Raw genomic sequence first — 23327 nt, 5'->3', positions numbered from 1 at the left:
TACTATTGACCTCCAACAAAATGAGAATAACATCATCTTCAATATCTGAGGGAGGTAGGATGAGTTCCACCTCAATAAATACCATACAGAAAAATACCCAACATCTTAAAGTCTTCCAAGAATAATATTTACTTCCTGAGGTGAAAATCTCTGTGGAACGCAGGGAAGGGTAGAGTGTTCCTATGAATTTTTGTCTATTTGTTGATCCAACAAATTGAGCATGCCATGATTAACATTTGATATATGGTCATCAATAGTTTAAGTAATTTTAAATAATCAACAAAATTATTTAAAATGTTAAACAGAGCCTGAAGGACACTGTGGAAGGGGATGAGGTCATAATACCTTGAAGAAAAACACTGAACTCATTATCAAACCCTAACTCTTCCCAGTCATGTTCCTCTTCTCATGTTCCCTATCTTGCTTCTACATAGAAGTCCAATCTCTTTGCAATGACTCACAGGGATTTCATAAATCTTTGCTTCCATTGCTTTAAGGGTATGTGCAATTCTATAACTTCACACTGATCAACATGTGGTAATAATCTCACACAGTGGTGATTAAAACTCAGAAAGTGTCAAAGACAGTTTCCTTGGTTTGCCTCCTAATCTTTGCAAACATGTTTTATGTGGATCTATTTTTAGTTATTATCTTCTTAAAGATGAACATTGATCACTGAGGGCACAAGCAAGACCACCTCCTGTGCCAACTATCTAAGCAGAATATGCCTGAAACAATAGGGTATGGCCAATGTGGTTAGTAAGCCTTTTCATTTTATCAGCTTTATTTTCTTTTTTAAAAGTCAGGCCAGAATTTAAGGCATTAAGGCTATAGCTATACATATTTTAAGTACAGTTCTGGCCCAGGAAATTGAATTATTCTGAGGTTAGAGTATACTTCATACTATTCATGCTAGTGTTTCCAAATGATGATTTCAAGAAAATTGGATAAAATTGAGATAAAATTTTCAATTCTTATCATTCAAGAAAACTGAGTACCATCTACACTATATTAGGGTATGAATTTTTGCTTTGCTGCTGTTTAAAATAACCCAGTGAAATCAATTCATCCATATATAAAACTCAATGACACAATATCTAGGCTACAGAGGTAAAAATTTGGTTCTGGCTTTAATTCCATAAGACACTCAAATCTAAATGTAGGGAAAGGTAAAATAGAAAGCATAAAGAGAAAAGAGTTGGAGAAAGAAAAATATGATCTTCATTTGTTTTAGCTAGCTTTTTAATGGCTGTGACCAAAAGGCCTGACAAGAACAACATAGAGGAAGAAAAGTTTATTTGGGGCTTATAGTTTCAAAGTTCTCAGTCCACAGATGGCTGATTCCATTGCTCTGCCCAAGGTGAGACAGAACATCATGGCGGAAGGTTGTAATGAAGGAAGGCAGCACAGGACATGACAATCAGGAGGCAGAGAGAGACTAAGTTTGGCTCACCAGGGACAAAATATATACCCCAAAGGTGTGACCCCAGAGAACTACGTCCTCCAGCCACACCCTACCTGCCTAAAGTTAGCACCTAGTTAATCTTTATCAATGGGTTAATGCATTGATTATGTTATAGCTATCATAACCCAATCATTTCATCTCTGAAATTTCTTGCATTGGCTCACACATGATTTGGGGGGGAACACCTCATATCTAAATGTCACACTGTTCAAAGGTTACCAACAATTAACATTTTAATGTGTTTCTCTTTTTTTGATTATTTTCCTGCTTAAATGTTTATGTGAAAATTATATTTATATTAGCCATCTAGTGATACAACACAAAAGAGCTTTGTAGGACTGTTCATAACAGTGCTAGCTGATTGTCTTATAGTTGAACGAAGCCTAAATAATTTATCACTAATAAGAAAGAAATATAAAATGCTGAGTACAAACAGCACTAACTATACAGTTACCCCAAAAGAAAAAACTAATGTATCTATAGTACCATGAATAGAGGAATTTAAATATGCTGATCAGGAGATAAGCTCTGGAACCAAATTTTATGGATGAGAAACCATGTCTGACATGCCCTTAACCTGCTTCTTTGTTGATTTTCTTTATTGTATCATAGTATACCTGTTTGAGGGCTCCTAAATGTCAGACATCAAATTAAAAGGCTTCTGCTCAGGAAAAAGAAACAATTAATAGTGCAGAGAGATCCTACAGAGTGGGGAAAAAACCTTTCCAGTAACTCTTTTGACATAGGATTAATATTGAGACTATATAAAGAACTCAAAAATCTTTATGCTAAAAAACAATTAACCCTATCAATAAATGAATGAGATAGAATTTTTCTCATAATCAGAAATTCAAATGACATATATATATATATATATATATATATATCTCCCCACATCTTTACCCATGAGGGAAATGCTAATCAAAATTACACTGGAATTCCATTTTACTCCAGTTATAAAGACAATCATCAAGAATACAAGTAATAATGAATACTGGAGAGGATGCAGGCAAAATGGAACACTTATACACTGTTGGTGCAATTGTAAATTAGTACAACGCCTATGGAAATCACTGTGGAGGTTCCTCAAAATGCTAAAAATTGAAATGCCATATGACCTTGCTATACCCACTCTTCAGGATTCTTCCAAAGTAATTAAAGTCAGCAACACCATAGAGATACATGTATACCCATATGTTTATAGCAGCACAATTCACAGTAGCCAAGTTTTGGAACTAGCCTATGTATGTTTGACAGACAAATTAATAAAGAAAATGTGGCATAAAAACACAATGGAATTTTATAAAGTTATCAAGAAAAATGAAATTGTGTAATTTGAAAAAAAAAAAAAGTGGATGGAACTGGAGAGCATCTTATTGAGTGAAATAAGCCAGCCTCAGAAAGCCAAGGGTTTTATGTTTTCTCTTGTATGTGGAATTTAGAGAGAAAAGAATTAAAAATAAAAAAAAAATAACCTCATGAAGATAGAAGGGAGACCAAGAGGAAGGGGTCCAGTGGGACAGAGGAGGAGAAGAAAAAGTGAGGTACTGAGAAATGGAATGGATCAAATTATGTTATCTGCACACACAGATTATGTCACAATAAAGTCCGCTATTATGCATAATTCAACATACCAACATAAATAAATAAATACATAAATCATATGTATTTGATACTAATGGAGTAAAAATTGTTAATAAAGAGAGCATTTAAAGATATCATATATTATTGCTGGGCTTAAAAGCACATGCCTGTAATTGTAGCCATTCAGGAGGCTAAGGCAGGAGGATCACAAGTTCAAAGCTAGCCTCAGCAATTTAGCAAGGCCCTAAGCAATGTAGCAAGACTCTTTCTCAAAAGAAAAAATTAAAAAATGGGCTAAGGATATGGCTCAAAAGTTACGGGCCCCTGGATTTAATTTCTGGTGCAAAAAAGAAAGCAAGCAAGAAAGATATCACATATTATAAATGCTCAATAAATGTTAGCTATAAGCATTTATCAGAAAGAAAACCACATGAATGGATATAACACTTGTAGATTAAACCAAAAGTTAAATAATTGCATGTAAATAACTTATTTAGATCTATATATCGAGTATACCATTTATATAAATAGATGAAGATTGAATTGGAGGTTATCAATTAAATATGAGGGGAACTAATAGGATTAGGGATATATAGAGAAAGGGAAAATTATGAAATTGAATTGCAACTAAAAGGAAGCTATGTGTGAACTGAAGTAGACAGTGTGCAGCAACTGATATCCTCTCTTTGGACTTGTAAGGCAAGACACTGAGACTATGGCAGAGACAAGGGAGGAAATGGAAGGCAAAGATTCATAAGCAAGATTCAGAAGACCAAAAGATACAGAGATGTGAACAATAATCAAGGCTGAGCCAGGAGCCATTATATATCTCCTCGTGAGACAGACGGGGGTTTTTCTTTGCTTTCTGAGCTCCCTGAGTATCCAGTAATGGGCACCAAGACGTGAGGTTACTTCAGTGAGTGTTCTGCTTTGAAATTAAAAATAGCCTTATAATTCATCAGTTTGATTAGGTACTCCACAGAGAACATTGCCCAGGGATGTGATAAAGCACATTTGTTCAACTTGAGACATAAAACATAAGGACACAGAAAGCTATTATAATGACCTTCAAGATAATTGTTGTTATTTTTCTTCTTCGCAATACCCTGCAGGGGACACTGAGAGGGGCCACATTGGAGAAGACAGTGCAGTAGACCCTTCATATCTACAGGTTCTATATCCAGGGATTCAACCAACAGCTAATCCAAAATAATTGGGAGAAAAATCGCATCTGTTCTGAACTTGTTCAGACCTTTTTATTTGTCATCAGTCCCTAAACAATACAACAGCTATTTATATAGCATTTATATTGCATTAGGTAGTATAAATAATCTAGAGTGTTTTAAAGTATACAGGAGGATGTGTGTGGGTTATATTCAAATATTGCCTTATTTTATATAAAAGACTTGAGCATCCTTGGAATTGTGTATTGGTTGGTGTCCTGGAACCAACCCTATATGAATATTGAGGGCTGTATTTTAAACATCTCTGTGAATGAAGATTCACCATTCCACTACTTTATATTACATGAAGAATATGAAAAATAGATTTCTTACAATGTGGCACCAGAGTAAAATGGGGCTCTGTGGACCTGAGGTCTATTTCTGGTAAATAGATATTATAAAATAGCATAAGCAAATGACAAAATACCTAACACAGCACATCCTAAAACAACAACAACATCATCAACAATATCATGGCTCTAATAATCAAAAGAAGGCCATCAAAACTTATCAAATTAATTATCTGCTAATTCTATTATATAATGTAAGTGAGAAGGAATATAACTGGTGAAAAACCTGAATTGTAGCTCTTGGGACTATATACTCTTAGATATAGGGACAAAGGAAATACAGGTAGTATTAACATTTATTTTTCTTAGAAAAAAGCTTTGAAAAAGAAAAGGAAGAGGAGCATGAAAAGTAATGTTTTCAGTGTAGACAGTACTGAAAATTATAGTTAAGATTTTTAGGCAATGGAATCTAATGGGCCTCCCGGCAAATGGTTGAGTGCATCTTAAACAGAGGAAAAATGTGTTTTGCAATTGATCTGAATTGTAGGGCCTTAAGCCAAACCCGGAAAAGAAGAGGGCAAATGGACAGATAAAAGTATCAAACTGAGAACAAGACTTGAATGAAGAGGAATGAAGGTGCAAATTGTCATAAGTGGAAAATCAAGTAGAAAATGCAGAACAAAACTACAGTCACTATTATCCATATAACAACACAAAGAATGTGGAAAATAAACATAGTGAAGCAAAGATTGAGATCAAATCTGTAGAAGATATATTCTGCAATTACATCCCCACGTTAAAAGGTCTGCTTATTGAATAGCATCAGTACCTGCTAGGAACTATGGGCTGGCAAAAGACCCATTCTCCTTGAAAGTTATATAACAGCCTCAGTTTCAAATCATGGAGACATTACCTTTGCCAAGAAAATTTTGGCCTAACCAGAAGTATAGTGTTACAGGGGCTTCACACAAACCTATTGCAGTATCAGATTCTGAAAAATTATAAAGAACTTGTGTTTTGATAAAGAAGTGGGTATCAGGTATCAAAATGGTCTCAGGTCAAGTGAGAGAAAGTCATCTGATTTCTTTTTACTGGGTTACTACACTGGTAGAAAAGGAGAAAAAGAAGGCTATCAGCAGGAAGAAATCTGACAGAAATTCTCCTGATACTCTCACAAACAAATGTAAGGAGCTAGATGGATTTTTGTAGCTCCCCAAAACATGTTGATTAATGGATCAGGGCCATCCTGAGAGATGTCTCTCTGCAACCGAATGCTGATGGGAAATACTTGGTCCTATTTTGTTCAACGTTTTGATTAACAACTTGGATAAAGACACAGATGGCATGCTTATCAAATTCTGGGATGATATAAAGCTGAGAGTTATAGCTAATACGTTGGATGTCAGAATCAAGATTTAGAGCTCTTAACAAGCTGGAATAACAAGCTGCAACTAATGTGAAAAGGAAGATAGGTAAAAGCACAGTTCTCCATAATGGTACCCAAAAGGCACCTGAACACTCAGAATAGAGAATACAAAATTTTATAGCAGTTCCTAAAAAACAGAATGTAGGAATTTTTTTTCAATGCAAACTGAAAATGCATCTATAGTCACTTTACCAATTAAATTATTCATTGTATTAATTTTAATGTAAATATCATTTATCAAGAAGTATTTGAGATGGCTTACAAAACAAATCATGTGTAAAAGTAGTATTCAAATGGCCCAAAGTAGGAAAATATAGTACAATATTGCAAATATTGTGTTCCCATTTATTCACAAGATGTTATTTGAGCCTCCCCGACCAAAAGCATTCTTTACCTATTATCTGCATCTTTCATTTTTTTCCCCACATCACATTTTCTTTCATTGAGTGGTCTTCTCTGTTTCCCAACTTAAATGTTGTCCTCCATTCTTTGTTATTCTCTTGTATAACCCCAGTCATTTTGGTCATGGCATTTAAGGTAATTTCAAATTATGGATCCTGTGTATATATTTTCTTGATATGTTAACTACCAAACTTCACAGAAGTCACATTTTTAAAAATGTTTATTGGTACATTATAATTATACATAATAGTCCCTTGTTTAAAACAGTGTTTAACCCTGTGTAACCAAACTATAGTCCTTGGCACACAGTAGGTGTTCAATATATATGCCCTACGTTAACAAGTGAAAGAGCCGAGAATTCAGAACTAACAATCTGGAAGAGGATAATAACGTGCAAAGAGATAAAGCCTGATATAATCATATTTCACATGAAGGTACTAGTAAATTTTCTGTGAGAGGATAGAAACCATCTGGTGAAGCTGGAGAAAAGGCTTTCTAAAACAAATAACTTGGGTTAGGGCTCAAAAGATGAGTAATGGTTGACCTTAAAAAGGTTTAGACACTGAGCTGAGGAAAGAACATAGATAAAGGGATAGAGTCAGGGAAGGACAGACGGTGTGTGGGGGACATGGGAGGAAGTCCAGTATGACTGCAGCATATGGTACAGGAAACATGCTCCGAAATGACATGGGGACACTGTGTTCTCTCTACTATCATTTAAATGTTTGTTGCCAAATGGAAACATATTGAAGAAAACTGAGCACAGTGACAAAAGGAGCTAGAAACTGTCATATGAATCAGAGCACAAAAAACTCGGGGCATTTAGCCTGAAAATGAAAACATTTGTAAGTAGAGGAGGCATTACATACATTTTCAGGTTTCTGAAATGTTCTTACGTAGACCGTGTTTTAGATTCAATTGAATACAGTTAACTTGAAACCAAGGCGTAGATGGAGCTATATTTAAATATAACAAATAGATATCCTTCCAGTTTTAGAGCTAATCAGCTGAGTTTTGTAGAAACAGCTCCTATGGAAGTTTAAGCAGACTTTCCCAACACAATCTCAAATCAAACTACTTCTTCCCACATCTACATCATACTTATCACCTACCTTGCCATCTATAACTATTCTAAAACCTATATCTCAAATCTATAACGAAAGAAAAAGAGATTTTTTTTCTTTTGACTTCAAATATATCAGTCTTTTTCTCATCTCTAGTAATTGTTCTGTGCAGTGTTCAAATCATCCAAAAATTTTCCTCATTTTCTACTCGTAAACTAGATCTTCACCCTTGTCAGTGTTACTATCCATCTGTAACTCAGTTTTCAATTATTCCTGGTCCCATCCTAGTTCTGCACCTCCAGTCACTGTCATCCTCTGGACTTTCAGAAACTGTTTTCCTCCCCATCCCCACAGTCTCTGCCTTTTTCTACTTTCATGGGGACACCCTCACCAGCCCCCTGTTCCTCTTCCTCCCCTGGCTGGTTTCTCTACCTCTAACTTTAATCTTATCTAATCTAACCTCAACCGTGAAGTCAGAATTCTCCTCATCAAAAAAGCATGGAATCCAATACAGCCCAGTTAATGCCTTTACTATATTCTAAAGCAGCAGGGTTTTTCTCTTTAAATATTTTTTACACCTTTATTTTTATGTGGTGCTGAGGATTGAACCCAGCACCTTGCATGTGCTAGGCGAGTGCTCTACCACTGAGCCCCAACCCCAGCTCCAAAGCAGCAGTTTTGAAGCAGTTTAGGTTTTAAAGAATCCGTGAGAGAGATCAAGATACATGGGGCAAAGGCTCCTGAATGTCTTGAGTGTACCCAGGGGGCAGCCCTTAGGATGTCTTCTAGGTAAAGGTTACTGGGTAAGTGTATCACCAGAGTAAAAAACGCTGAGAATTACTGGCCTAAAGTTGAGTTATGTTGGCATCAGCAGCTATTTTTCAGAGGAAAGTCAATTTTTAGTTTAATAATTTAAAATTTTGTGTATCTTTCAGCTTACGTAGCTTATGTCATAGAGTCATGAGGAAGCTATGCTTAGCTTTATGTTGATACACACTGAAAGAAATTTTATCATAACCTTGATTTGTAGATAACAGTAAAGCTATGTTAGAAATTAGTCCCTTAAAAATGAGTTCAAATGTTACTCAAGTAGAGGAAAAATAAAACTGACTTGAATAATGAAGTCTGTTCAACATATGAGCTCCTAGCCAAGTTAATTCCCTACCTAGTCTTCTCTATATATGCTACTCACACTTGTGATAGTCTGTGTTATTAAATCACAATTCCCATTTCCTTCCTGCAAGACTCAGATTAAAGCCAGGCTCTATGAAGCACACCTGTAATCCCAGCTACTCATTAAGATTGAGGCAGAAGAATCACATGTTCAAGGCCATCCTTAGAAACTTAGTAAGACCTTGTATCAAAAATGAGATGTGGTTGAGCAATTATCCAGGATGCTTGAGGCCCTAGGTTCAATCCCTAATACTGAAAAAAGGAGAGAAAGAGACACTATTTTCATATTTCTCCTCAGATATAGTCCACATTTTAAATTAATTAACAAATCTATTTTTATCATAAAAAATTTCCCAGAAAATACTTTGAGTCCAAATACCTAGTGCCAATAATTTAGGTAAGTGTGAACATACATGTGTGTGCATGTGTGTGTATAGTTTTGCCGTGATCTCCTTGCTTTTGGTGTCATATCTAAAATATCAATAAGACAAATATCACAGAGATCCCCCCGCCTTTTTTTTCCTTTTAGAAGTTTTATGTTTCAATCTGTGAGGTGAACAGACAGCCTACATCCTGGGAGCAAATTTTTACCCCTCACACATCAGAGAGAGCACTAATCTCTAGGATATATAAAGAATTCAAAAATCTAAGCACTGAAAAAACAAATAACCCAATCAACAAATGGGCCAAGGACCTGAACAGACACTTCTCAGAAGAGAACATACAATCAATAAACAAATATATAAAAAATGCTCATCATTTCTAGCAATCAGAGAAATGCAAGTTAAAACTACTTTAAGATATCATCTCACTCCAGTCAGAATGGCAGCTATCATGAAGAAAAACAACAATAAGTGTTGGTGAGGATGTGGGGACAACTCATACACTGTTGGTGGGATTGCAAATTGGTGCAGCTAATATGAAAAGCAGTATAAAGATTCCTTGGAAATCTGGGAATGGAACCACTATTTGACCCAGCTGTCCCTCTCCTCAGACTATACCCAAAGGACTTAAAAACAGCATAGTACAGGGACACTGCCACATCAATATTTATAGCAGCACAATTAACAATAGCTAAACTGTGGAGCCAACCTACATTCCCTTCAGTGGATGAATGGATAAAAAAATGTGGCATATACACACAATGGAATAAAATCATGGCATCTGCAGGTAAATGGATGGCGTTGGAGAAGATAATGCTAAGTGAAGTTAGCCAATCCCCAAAAAACAAATGCAGAATGTTTTCTCTGATATAAGGAGGCTGACTCATAGTGAGATAGGGAGGGGGAGCATGAGAGGAATAGATGAAGTGTAGAGAAGGAAGAGGGGAGGGAGGGAAGGGGAGGAGGCAGGGGATTAGCAAGGATGTTAGAATGTGATAGACATCATTATCCAAAGTACATGTATGAAGACAAAAATTGGGTGTCAACCTACTTTATATACAAACAGATATGAAAAATTGTGGTATATATGTATAATAAGAATTTTAATGCAAAAATATAACAAAGTACATATATAAAGACATGAGTTGGCATGAACATACTTTATATACAAAGATATAAAAAACTGTGCTCTATATGTGTAATAAGAATTGTAATGCATTCTGCTTTCGTGTATTTAAAAAAATAAAATCAATTAAATAAAAAAGTTTTATGTTTCAGATCCAATGTTCAAATCTTTAATCTACTATGAGTTTATTTCTGTGTATGATGTAAGATAAGAATTCACTCTTGTTCTGCATGTGGATATCTGGTTTACCCAACACTATTTACTGAAGAGACTTTTTTTTTTTTTTTTTGGGTCCACTGTATATTCTTGGCACCTTTGTGGAAGATTAGAACAGTATACATATGTAGGTTTATTTCTAAGCTTTCTATTTTGGTACAAAGGTTGATATATCTGTTTTTAGGCTGATACCCTACTGGTTTGATTACTTTCGTTGTGAAAAATGTTATTGGAATTTTGCTAGCAGTTGCATCAAATCTGTAAACCACTTTGGGTAGTATGGGCACTTTGACAATGTTGGTTCTTCTAATCCTTGAACGTAGGATATCCTTTCATTTACTGTGTTATCTTCAATTTCTTTCATTAATGTTTTATAGATTCCATTGTAAAGATCTCTTACTTAACTCTAAAATTTATTACTAATAATTTAAAATAACTTTAAAATTTATTACTAATTATATGCTGCTGTAAACAGATTATTTCCTTAATTCAGTTTTTTTTGTATGTAGGTAACAACTGTTTTTTTTTTTTTTTTGGTGGGGGAGGGGTATCTAGGATTGAACCCAGAGGTTTTTAACCACTGAGACACATCCCCAGCCCTTTTTTTATGTTTTATTTAGAGGTTGGGGTCTGACTGAGATGCTTAGAGCCTCATTAAGTTGCTAAAGCTGGCTTTGAACTTGCAATGCTCCTGCCTCAGCCTCCCAAACCCCTGGGATTACAGGTGTGTGCCACTGTGCCTGGCAACGATAATTTTTTTTTGGGGGGGGAGAGAGAGAGAGAATTTTTTTAATATTTATTTTTTAGTTTTCGGTGGACACAACATCTTTATTTTATTTTTATGTGGTGCTGAGGACCGAACCCAGCGCCCTGCGCATGCCAGACGAGTGCGCTACCGCTTTAGCCACATCCCCGGCCCCACAATAATTTTTATATGTTGATTTTTCACCACTGAGTATCATGATAGCTGTGGGCTTGTATAATGCCCTTTATTGTATTGAGTTCATTCTTTCTATAGTTAATATTTTTAGAGTTTGTGTCATGAAGGATGTTGAGTTTTGTCAAATTCTTTTTCTGTCTCTTGAGATCATCATGATCTTTATCTTCATTCTGTTAATCTGGTGTCTCACATTGATTAATTTGTGTATATTGAAACATCCTTGCATCACAGGTATACATCCCAGTGGATCATGGTATAATGATCATTTTGAGGTGCTATAAAAATTGGTCTATTAGTATTTTGTTGAGGATTTATGAATCTATGTTCATCAGAAATATTGACCTATAATTTTCTTTTCTTTTAGTGTACTTTTCCATATTGGTGTCAGAATAATGCTGGTCTCCATTTCCATCCAGTCTTCATAGGATCCCTTGGAACACATAACTTTTTAATTTTGATGAAGTCTAATTTATTTTTTCATTTTTTGCCAATGCTTTTGGTGTAGTGTCAAAATACTCTGCCTAGCCCAAACCAAAATAGAGTGTTGACAAGCCTGGTGGCACATACTTGTACTCGAGTGACCAAAGCAGGAGGATTGCAAGTTCAAGGCCAGCTTGGGCAATTTAGTGACACCTTGTCTCAAGAATAAAAGAAAATGGACTGCAGATGTAGCTTAATGGTAGAGCACTTGCCTAAAATATTCAAGGCCTTGGGCTCAATTCCTAGTACTATAAAAAATAAATAAATAAATAAAAGAAAAAGCTAGTGCTTAGCTTTAGCAGACACTTTGCCTGTGTTTGAAATGGTAGAGTGATGAATAGCCACAATTCCTCCTTCTAGAGTACACAGTCCTCTGTGGAGGAATGAACTATCAATCTATCAATAAGGCTGGTAAGAAGTAAAGCTCTGAGATTAGAGATCTGTATTTTGTGGAAAGGAATAAAGCTGATAAGCCTAGCTCTTAGTAGGTTTTAGTGGTTGGGGAAAAGCTGCGTGGTAAGACCACCTATGGTTTTTCAGAGAGGGTAACTAACATTTCTAATGGAAATCCAGAAAGAATATTAGGAATCCACGAGAAATTAGGTTGTGGATGGGGATGATTAATTTCACAGTATAGGGAAATTGACTGTTATTTTTTTTTAATTTTTTTATTGTTGGTTGTTCAAAACATTACATAGTTCTTGATATATCATATTTCACACTTTGATTCAAGTGGGTTATGAACTCCCATTTTTACTCCGTATACAGATTGCAGAATCACATCAGTTACACATCCATTGATTTACATGTTGCCAAACTAGTGTCTGTTGTATTCTGCTGCCTTTCCTATCCTCTACTATCCCCCCTCCCCTTCCCTCCTCTCCCCTCTTCTCTCTCTACCCTGTCTACTGTCATTCATTTCTCCCCCTTGTATTATTTTCCCCTTTCCCCTCACTTCCTCTTGTATGAAATTTTGTATAACCCTGAGGGTCTCCTTCCATTTCCATGCAATTTCCCTTCTCTCTCCCTTTCCCTCCCACCTCTCATCCCAGTTTAATGTTAATCTTCTTCTCATGCTCTTCGTCCCTACTCTGTTCTTAGTTACTCTCCTTATATCAAAGAAGACATTTGGCATTTGTTTTTTAGGGATTGGCTAGCTGACAGTTATGTTTTAAGATATGCAACAACTAGAGACTGCTGGAGTTCAATGGAGGTAGATGAAGAATGAGACTTCAGGGGTTAAAAAGGGTAAAGTCTTGCTAATGGGTCTGGATATAATGAGTTGTTAGTGTTGCTACTTAGAGTTTAAAATCTATGAGAGTGATAAATATATTTGCCTTTTGGAAAGGTTCCTTTTACAGGAATGGGAGAAAGGATGGCAAGAAGAAGTGCTGATGAGGTCAGTAGGTGTGTGTTTTATTTAGCTTTTTTTGCTGATTTTACCAAAATGCATAACAAGAACAACAGGAGGAAAACTTTATTTGGGGGTCATGGTTTCAGAGGTCTCAGTCCATGGATGTCTGACTTCAAGGGCCCAGAAGAAAGCTATTCCCCTTGTGGCAGGATCAGAAATTAGAGGGTGGGAGGAAGACCTGACAGAGAAGGTGAACCCTTCCAGGGCACACCCCAGTGACCTACTCCTCTAGCCCTGCACCACCTGCCCAAAACCACCACCAAATCAGTCCATTCAAACTAGGATAGACTGATCAAGTTGCAGTTCTCAGAATTCAATCACTTCACCTCTGACTATTACTGAATGTGCAGAAACACATGTGAGGGAGACACCTCACATCCAAATCATAACAACAGTCAGCCACTGCAGAAAATCTACACAAATCTAAGAGTAACCATGAATGTTCCTTGGGAATTGTCTTTGACAGGATTACTTCCATTTCCCCTCTCTTTGCCCTTCCACAAGACTCCCCCCTCCAATCCTTTTGCAAAGACTATGTCCCTTTTATATTCTTAATTAAGTGGAATTTTTAATTATAAAAAGAAGCTCCACTAAATATCATTACCTAATATAATATAGTATTATTACCTAATGTTAGGTATTGATAATAATACCTAACATGATTTAGGATGTTAATTGCTAAATAATCTTTCTTTAGATTTATAGAACTGAGACTATCTGGTGACCCTCAGATAACAATAAAATATGTAAGGCCTCTCTTTTTTTCTTTTAGTCTTGTACATCAACTAAGATAAAGCATGTAAATTGCTGTGAGACTTAACTTGTGGAAAAGTGATATGTCTGTCTGAAAAGAAAGAAAAGAACTAGCTCCAGGAGGTAGTTCTCCAGGAAGGCTGCTCCAGGTAGCTCCAGGAAGGCTGCTCAGCATGCAGCCTTCCTGCCCTGCTCCTCCTTCCTCTCTTGTGAAGACCTAACAGCCCCCTCCCTCTTCCAAGGTGCCAGCCTTTGAACACACCTGATTTTTTCCTACCTACTCTCATTTCCCAAATATTGGCTTTGGAGCAATAAGCAGCCTGAACTTTAGTTTAGTAAAAAGGAACAGCCTGAAGGCAAGCAAGGGGGATGGAGAAAAATGGAAAAGAAAAGCACCCCTAAAGTAGCAATATTATATAAATTTTACTTAAAAATCATATTAAAATCATGTTAAAACAAAAAAAAACATAAAAAGCAAAATATCAATGTGAAAAATATTCTTCATCTTTCAAATTTATGTTTTCTTGACCCAGGCATGATTATTCCTACTTGAGTAGTGATTTGAAGAGATTTTCAGCATCTTAGAAAACATAAGAGTATATAGGATTTGGTAAACAGGTCATTTAGCAAAGTCATTGATGACTAAAACATTTCTCTTTCTGCAAGAGAAGGTGATTTCTAATCATCTGGTCACAGCTGGGTGATTGATTGATGAGGAGAGCTCCCAATAGTTCAAAAAGTTTGTCTCTTCTTTGGTGTCCACAAATCTTTGCCAAAGTACTTTATAAAATAATCTCTTAATCACCTATCTCAAGAACCATGGAATCTGCAGTCCCTGAACATGTTTTCCCTGTGCAGCCCAGCCCAAATAAACCTGTTCATATGTAGCTATAACTGAAATAGTTCAATTATACAAAATTAACACACAGATGATACAAACTTACTAATGTATTAATATTTCCCATGGATTGCAAATATATAACCTATATTGTTCTTTAAATCACGAAGAGATTTTCCACTGATTTTTGTTTGTTTTCCAATACTGGTGATTGAACTCAGGGCCTCAAACATGCTATGCAAACACTCTCCGCTATCCCCAAATAAAAGATTCTTCGATGATGATGATGGTGATGATTTTGATGTCTACTATCCACATACCTTATGTATGACATTAAATTAATTAAATTATAATAAAGTTAAGCAGCAAATGGTAAGTTATTTCTGGTTGAAATATTTATGAGTATAATTAATTACCTATCAAAGCCAATCATAATTTATCTGGAATTTGGTATAACACAAATTACATTTCATTTTACTATTTGATGAATTAAAGTTTATTCACATAGTTAACACTGGGTTTTTGGAGTATGGGTTTTCCTATATTCATCCATTATTTATCCACTTGTAGCAATGCAATTTATTTCCTTTAATCCCACACCATATAAAAAGGGCAAAACAGAGCCAGATTTTCTGTACTGTTCGTCTAACCACATATTGTATGACTGACTTCTCTATAGGTCTGCTTTTCTTATACACAGCTATTCTACCAAAAAAAAAAAAGATTTTAACACACACAATCACACACAAGCACATATATATACATTTTAAAACTTTTATATAGTCATATGTATTGAGGAGTCACCGTGTCTAAAATAGTCCTTTTATTCATTCAGCCAACACCTGCTGAGGGCCTTTGAGAAACAAGACACTATGTTAGGTAGTGGGGATGGAAAAATAAACATGGTTCTGTCCTGAACTCCAATGAGCTCTAAATTTAGTAAGAGAAACAGACATATATATGGAGAATTTCTAAAAAATAAAGCTAAATATAGTCCTAATGAGAAGCACAAGAGAAGAAGAGGCAATGCTTCCTGAAATAGAAAGCACCTGATCTTACTCACAATATGAGGATCTTGAGAAAGAAGTGGCATGTCAGCTAAACTATATACCCTTGGGAACTAAGGGTATATAGTTTAGCTTACTTACTTACTCCCACTAAGGAGTAAGTATGAAAGCAGAGACAGATGAAGACTGCAAACAGGCCAGTGACATGGTCCCATTTACATTTTAGTATGATGATTGTTGTCTATTGGCATGATAGATATTAGGTGACTAAGTCAAGACAGAATAATATATCATTCACTACCAATAGATAGTAATGTATAGCAAGAGAAAAGGAAAAGCTTGAGAGATAGTTAGGAAATAAAAAAATATTAAGAACTAATGATTCAGTCCTGCATTTACTATCATGTATTATCACTATTTATTACTGATAATGAATAATTAAAAATAAGTATATAGTATGTCAGTAAATACCAAGAAACAGAATAAAGACTGTTAAGGGGAAAATGAAGAGATGAAGTGGATTATTTTGTTAAAGGAGTTAGACTTGACATGAGCAGATACTGAGTGAAAACATGAATGAAAGGAGAGATAATGAAAGAGAGAAGAATGTAGTGAATTGGGGCATATGGTGCTGTGTGTCTCATTCTTTGGCAAAATTCTGTAGTAAGAGACATAATTGAAAGTAACTCACCTCAAGTACCTTAATGTAGGCACCTGCTATTTTGCTGCCAAAACAAGGTAGTCCCCAGGCAACAAAAAGGTGGGAAATATGCCATGGACTTTATCATCAGTCAGTGATGTGGTTCATTAGCCATCCACAGTAGATGACAAAAATAGATACAAACCTCACTTTTAAGTTTTTTTTCTAAATAGAGTGCAATATTAATATTTGCCCCCACAGTGATTTTCTTAAGGACAAACAGACTTGGCTGTAATTATCTGGATTTCAATTATTGGTATTAAAATGGATGATTCAGAATTTTGAGGTTCTGTTCTATAGCCAAATGTGCCAGATGGAATGTGTAAGATACCTGGGCATGAGGAATAACTGTTCTCCTAGGGAAGTTTGCCTGATATCATCCTGGGAAATCCCATGTATGTCTTCCAAATGCAAATGGAAGACAAAGTCCATATAAGAGCTTTAAAAGGCAAAGCATGTACAATTCAACTGAAAGAATCAGACTAGGGTCACTATTCTGTGCCTCAGTTTGTCTAAGATAAACATATAATTCTTAATACACAATATTTAACACATAGAAATACTATGTATTAGTTACCATTAAAATTTTCTTTCCTTGATCAATAGGAATGTATCACATCCCCACAGGTGACACAACAGTGTTTTCATTCACGCTTTTAGAAAATCCATTTTTGAAAAGATATGCTATAAAAGCATCTTGACACAAATACCATAAAAGTTATGACTCTAAAGTAAATTTTGATTAAAGAACTATTGTCATTTGGTGAAAATCTTTTAGAATTCCCTAATAGCTTTTGCTATTGTACTGCAAATTGGTTGATTATAACTATCTCTTCTTCCCTGAAGATATTTTCATTTCTAACCTGAAATATTTTTCAAAATTAAAACACACACATTCAAATCCATGGAAAATTAGAAACAAATGAAAGAAGACTTATAAAAAGGTGATTTGCATTTGGAATAATCTTGTCAACTTATCAATTCTATCTTTAGACCATACCTTCAAGCCAGTTCTCCAAATCTTGATTGCCACCATGGTATTCTAACCTACCACAATGCCTTACCCTAACTGCAGGAATCTCCCAATGACTTCCTTGTCATTCTCCAGAAAGTAGTTAAAAGTGATTTTTTAAAAATATACTTTTAGTCATAGATGGATGGAAGCAATACCTTTATTTATTTATTTACTTACTTATTTGTTTTTATGTGGTGCTTAGGATCAAACCCAGTGCCTCACACATGCTAGGCAAGAGTTCTACCACTGAGCCACAACCCCAGCCCTACAAGTGATCTTTTAAAAACATAAATGGGATTACATCACCCACTCCACTTCCCAGCTGACAACTGTACTTGAATTAGATCGAAACTCCTTGGTTTGACTCAGATTCTTCCTAGATCTTAAACCTTACTTCTCTGTTCATTATTTACAGTCATAGGATTCTGTTATTGTTTTTTTGTTTTTTTTTAACCAGAGCATCTTTCTTGCCTTTTGTGTTGTAGACATCCCTCTAACTGAAATGACCTTAACCTTATTATGTATTTTTCCCATGGCTACCTCCTCCTCACCCTTCACAACTCAGATTTATGTCATTTAAGTGAGGATTTCCCTAAAGTTTATCTAAAGTCTTTTTTTTTAATTCAATATCCTCATAACTCATAAAACTTTAAGATTCTTTTTATACATTTGTTTTATTTCAACCCCTCACTATTCAATGAGCTCCACAGGTCCCTAATTTATAATTCTAAGACTATGAAACCCAAGTTACAGAGATCAGGTTCATAGCAGGTGTTTGGCATATAGGTTCTGGTCAAATGAATGAATAAACATATCAATATGCACATAAAAGCTAAAAAACAGAGTAAAGTCACCAGCTTTGATTTCCTTAAAATGGGTGTATTTCCTGTTCATGAGGTGTTCAATGTTTCTGAAACTCAAATCACTTACAAAAATTCTGTAGACTAACCAGGGCAGTAGAAATAGGGCAACAATGACATTAATTTAAAGAATCACTAAACCTTAAATTGCATTCATATAATAATATGGGTATGTCTTTTTATGAACATTTTTGTTGGTGCATTATAGTTGTACATAATGGTGAAATTTGTGGCTACATACTTGTACATGCACACAATATAACAATTTAGTTTGGCCAATATCATTCTGATATGGGTATGGCTTAAACAAAGATGAATGAATACACTGGCTATAAAGAAGAACTACCATTTATCTGACTGGGACATTAGAACTGAATTCAGTTTGCCATTTTTAGTACTATCGAGAAAGCATTTTAGGACTAAGACTGTCATAGCTAAGACCAAAGTTATATATTTGTCTACATAATTTCCCACTAAAACACAAAATATCTCTTTCCTCTTTAGAATTCCTAACTTATTTAGTCTTAAAAATAAAAGGTAACAATAAAAAGAAAAATGGAGCAGGACATTCATGAGCTACATGTTAGTGATGAGTCTCAGCCTCCTCTACCACCTCTCACCCTTTCCCTACTTAACTTTCATTCCCTCTCCATTCACAGATATATTTCAAATTCCCTTGAGGAATCTTTAAAAAGAGGCAGCTTTCTGATTTATAGCTCATATTTTCCTAGATTGCCTCATCTCATTTCCATTATTCACTTGGGTGTATTTATACCTTGTATTGCGAAAGAGTTAAAATAAACTCTTCACATTGATATTTTATCAACTACATCAAAAGAAATCCAAGGTCTAATGCCTTCCATGTAGCAGGTCAGAGCCCCTCAACCCAAATACCATAAAATATATTCATTTGTCCTGAGTTTTGGTTTTTCTGGGTTAAGTAGAACAACTGTGCTTACCCTTAGTGAACCAGTGGCCAAGAGACCAAGGTGAAGCACAGACTGAAGAGTCAAACATCCCAAATCATCATAGTGCAATCACTGAGATATGGATGCATGCATTTCATATGTGTGTATTTCATGAGTGGAAGTGTGCTACTGACAAAGAAGAATGAAAAACAATGGAATGACAGAGCTACAAATTCTAGACCTTGGACAAACCTCCTGAGCTGTGTGCCACTGTTCTCATCTGTTACTCCTCATCCATCTCCTTACCAGAGCTGCTGCAGTACGAGGGGTCAACAGGCCTTCCATTTTTATCAGAGCAGGCGATTGCTCGAAAGCGCATGCCTTCTCCACACTCTTTGCTCTCTCCATGTATCCGCAGTCCTCGCTGGGGATCCCTTTTATCTTCTGGAAGAATGCAATCTGACCAGTTTCCATAAGGTTGGGATATAAATACATCACAAGGACAGAGCTCTGCTTCCACTAGAGGGTACAGGTGAGCATCCTGGCATTTCTCCTTCTTTCTGCTTTTTCCTGTTCCAACAAGAGACATTGATGCATTAATTTCATATAAGCTGTTTTGTTAAGAGTCACTCATATTTTTGCATTTACAAGTCTCAGAATATTAAACCTCAATTCAGATAGATTTTCTTTTTCTTTTGGCTTGAAAATAAATCCTAGGACAAAGAAGAAACTCCAAGGGCAACTGGAAAACTCAAGTTAATTTGAAGATAAAAATAATTTCTTGTGGGAATACAGTACAAAATGCTTAGATGTTTTACACAGTGACTCAAGGACTAGAAAAATTTCTTATTAATTTATTTAATATTGTACTCTCTGTATTCTATTTATAATAACAAATTGATTAACCTTATGTGTATTCTCCTAGAAAATAATGGTTGCCATGAAACAAAAGAGTTCAAGTACTAAATCTCTCTCTTTTTTTTTCTTTTCTTACAAGTAAGTTTTTGAAACTGGATCTTAAAATGAGCATAGGGATCATTTCAGCTATGATGGACCAAACTGAGCTCATTTTGGCTCCTGCTATCATATAGCTCAATGTTGACACAAACAATAAATTTAAATAAATGGTCAAAAGATGTTGGATAATCTGAATAAAAGCTATAACGTTCATCCTGAGAGATTCATTTAACTTAAGTATTCTAGAATATGAGTTTACCTTACCAGTTCACTTTGATGGACCTTTGAGATATTACCCTGAATTTGAATAATGATAATACAGTATTTTTTCTCAGCTATGAATACTTGATAATCATGTTAAATGGATTCTGATTCAAGCTGTAACTTGATTCAACTATGTTGCCAACACACTTCCTCTAGATTACTAAAAAATTTTCCATAATTCTATACTTTGTTTTCTCACTAATAAGCCATTAGCTAGAGTCATCCTGGGTTATAAAAAAAAATGTAGGCAGTTTTATTGGTCAATTCCCAATCTCTAAATGTTTTATAAATGCCTGCTGCAAGTTGATGCATGAGCTCCTTCCTTACTGTCAGATGGTTTGCATCACACACAATTCTGTAGGTGTTAGCTGGATAATGGATTCTATCGTCTGCCATGATGCTTATGTTCATATAAAAAAAAAATCCTGTGAGACCTGAAGTTCATCAGGTAATAGCTTAATTCATCTTTGAGATGATGTATCCAGTCCCTTTGAGATGATGTATCCAGTTGCCGCTATCATTAGGAACATTTAGAATAAGCTTGAGAAGTATAGTACAGCCATGAGAAATTACTGTTGAAAGAGATATCAGTCAGTAGTGATTAGTTCCTTGCTATCAGCGAGTAGAATGCCCGAGTCTATACTCTTCACAAACTTTCATACAGTACTTCTCTGAAACTCCCAGTCTCCATCTCTTCAATTTCCACTCTCTTCTTCTTCCACTTAACCTTATATTCTGAAACTGCCATTGCCTTAAAACTACTCTTTCCAAAGTGACGAACAAAAGTGCCACAGGAAACAATTCCTTATCTTTCAGACTTGATCAATAAAAATTCAGTGTTTACTTTGACTATACTTTTAAAATGGCCTTCCAAAGTTTCATCATAATATACTTTTAGCCTTACCCCAAATCCTCACCATCTCTCTAGCTACATTTTTTATTGATTTTTTTTATCTGATAACTTTTCTCTTTGTGTATCTCTCTTAACTGATGAAGTTCCTCAAGGGACCAGCTAGGGTCTCTTCTCTTCTGAGCTTACAACTTTATGCTAACTAAAGAGATTTAATTAGCATCTATGTCTCTTAAGTTCCAAATTAATATCTTCCTCACAGGTTGCTTGTGTAAGCTTTCAAGGACCAATTGAAAGTTATGTGACAAAATCTACCACTCTTCATCTTCATTTCACACCACAATCATTTTCTTTCCTTCTGCATTTCCCAGCGTGACTAAGTAGAAACAGAAATGCCACACTATTGTTCTGTTGCAATCCTTACATATAATTAATGATTTAAAAGTTACTATGTTTTGAATGATTAAGGATCTCTTAAATTTGGTTGATTGGTTTTTATACCAACCAATACCACCCATATTGGTCCTTTCCAAATCTCTAGCTGAAATCACTACAGCACTTTCTCCGAGAACCTGTTGCCACTATACCTAGCTCTCTTTCTTCTGCTCCCTACACTGCACTAAGAGCCACCTTTCAATGATATAAATCTGCACACATCACTTGTCTACTAAAATCTCTTCAGTAACTTCCTGTAGTTCATAGAATGAAGCCCAGACTCTTCACATGGTTATCAAGGCTCCAGCTGACATAGGCCATTAGTATCTCCCTCACACCTGCAGTAAACCACTCTGTCTCTGGTACATTACAATGTGGCAATATTGAACATCTTTCAGTTCCTAGAAATTGCTCTTTTGGCTTGTGGCATTTACATGTTTTACTCTAGTAATGCCCACAGGTTCTACCTTCCCTTTTAAGCATACTTGTCCTTCAGATACCAACTAATAAATTACTCCTTCCAGAAAGCCACCCCTGCTGGGCATGGTGGTTCCTACTTATAATCTTAGCAATTTGGAGGCCGGGGCAGGAGAATCACAATTTTGAGGCCAGCTTGGGCAACTTAGCAAGACTCAATCTTAACAAATACAATAGCAAGGGCTGAGGACGTAGCTCAGAGATAGAGCACCCTTAGGTTCCATTTCTATTCCCCCTCCCCAATCAACCAGAAAGTCATCCTTGAACATGCTCCACATATCAGGATTGAGGAACTTCTTTGCCTCTATACTTTCATAGTTTGTGGTAGACAGAACAATGGCTGTCCAAGGATGTCTACACTCTAATCCCTGTAACCCTGAATATGGAAAATCAGACTTTCTGGATGTGACTAAGATGATAGACCATGAGTTACGAGATTATTCTGGATTATTTGGGTAAATTCAATCTAACCCGTGAATCATTAAAATCAGAGGACTCTTCCTGGATGAGAAGGTGGTCACAAGGAATATGACTATGAAAGAGTAATCAGAGAGGTAGTAATACTAGCTTTGAAGATGGAGGAATGGGACCATGAGTCAAGGAATTTGGTCTCTCTCTAAACTTAAAAAGGACAAGAAATATACTCCAGAAAGGAATGGCTTTAAAAAGGACAGGAAATATACCTCCAGAAAGGAATGGCTCCTAGCCACAATCTTTTCTTAGTACACATCAGACTTCAAACTGTAGAAGTATAAAATAATAAATTATAAATCTGTGTTGTTTTAGGCCTGCAATTCTGCAGTAATTTGTTATAGCAATGACAGGAGATGAATGCAGTTCCCAATATAAAAGCTGACACAGCAGATATTACACTGTGGTAATTATGTATAGTAAAAAGCTTGCCATATCTCCTAGTAAGTCTATATGCTCTGTCAAGTTGGGTTCTTTCCTCTCTCTTCCCTCATTGTATTGCCAAAGCCTAGCATGCATGAGAGATCAACAGAAAGTATTCATTGAGTAATTGAGAATACAAGAAGTTGTAGGGGGAAGAAGAAAGAGAAAATGGAGGATGAGGGG

The 23327-nt window shown here is 35.7% G+C and overlaps 1 protein-coding gene across 1 annotated transcript in view; it reads right to left on the bottom strand.

The window, feature by feature from the left end:
• The window catches only part of Thsd7b (thrombospondin type 1 domain containing 7B), an 814215-nt gene that overhangs the window by 207631 nt on the left and 583257 nt on the right, over positions 1-23327 (bottom strand). Inside the window, exon 14 of the mRNA XM_015479140.2 lies at positions 19574-19837. Coding sequence (XP_015334626.1) covers positions 19574-19837 — 264 coding nt within the window. The remainder of the gene's footprint in view (positions 1-19573; positions 19838-23327) is intronic.

The sequence above is a fragment of the Marmota marmota genome, unplaced genomic scaffold, assembly GCF_001458135.2.
Source record: "Marmota marmota marmota unplaced genomic scaffold, marMar, whole genome shotgun sequence".
Taxonomy (NCBI): Eukaryota; Metazoa; Chordata; class Mammalia; order Rodentia; family Sciuridae; genus Marmota; species Marmota marmota.
The sequence above is the reverse complement of the archived record's forward strand: the minus strand, read 5'-3'. Positions and strand labels throughout refer to the sequence as shown.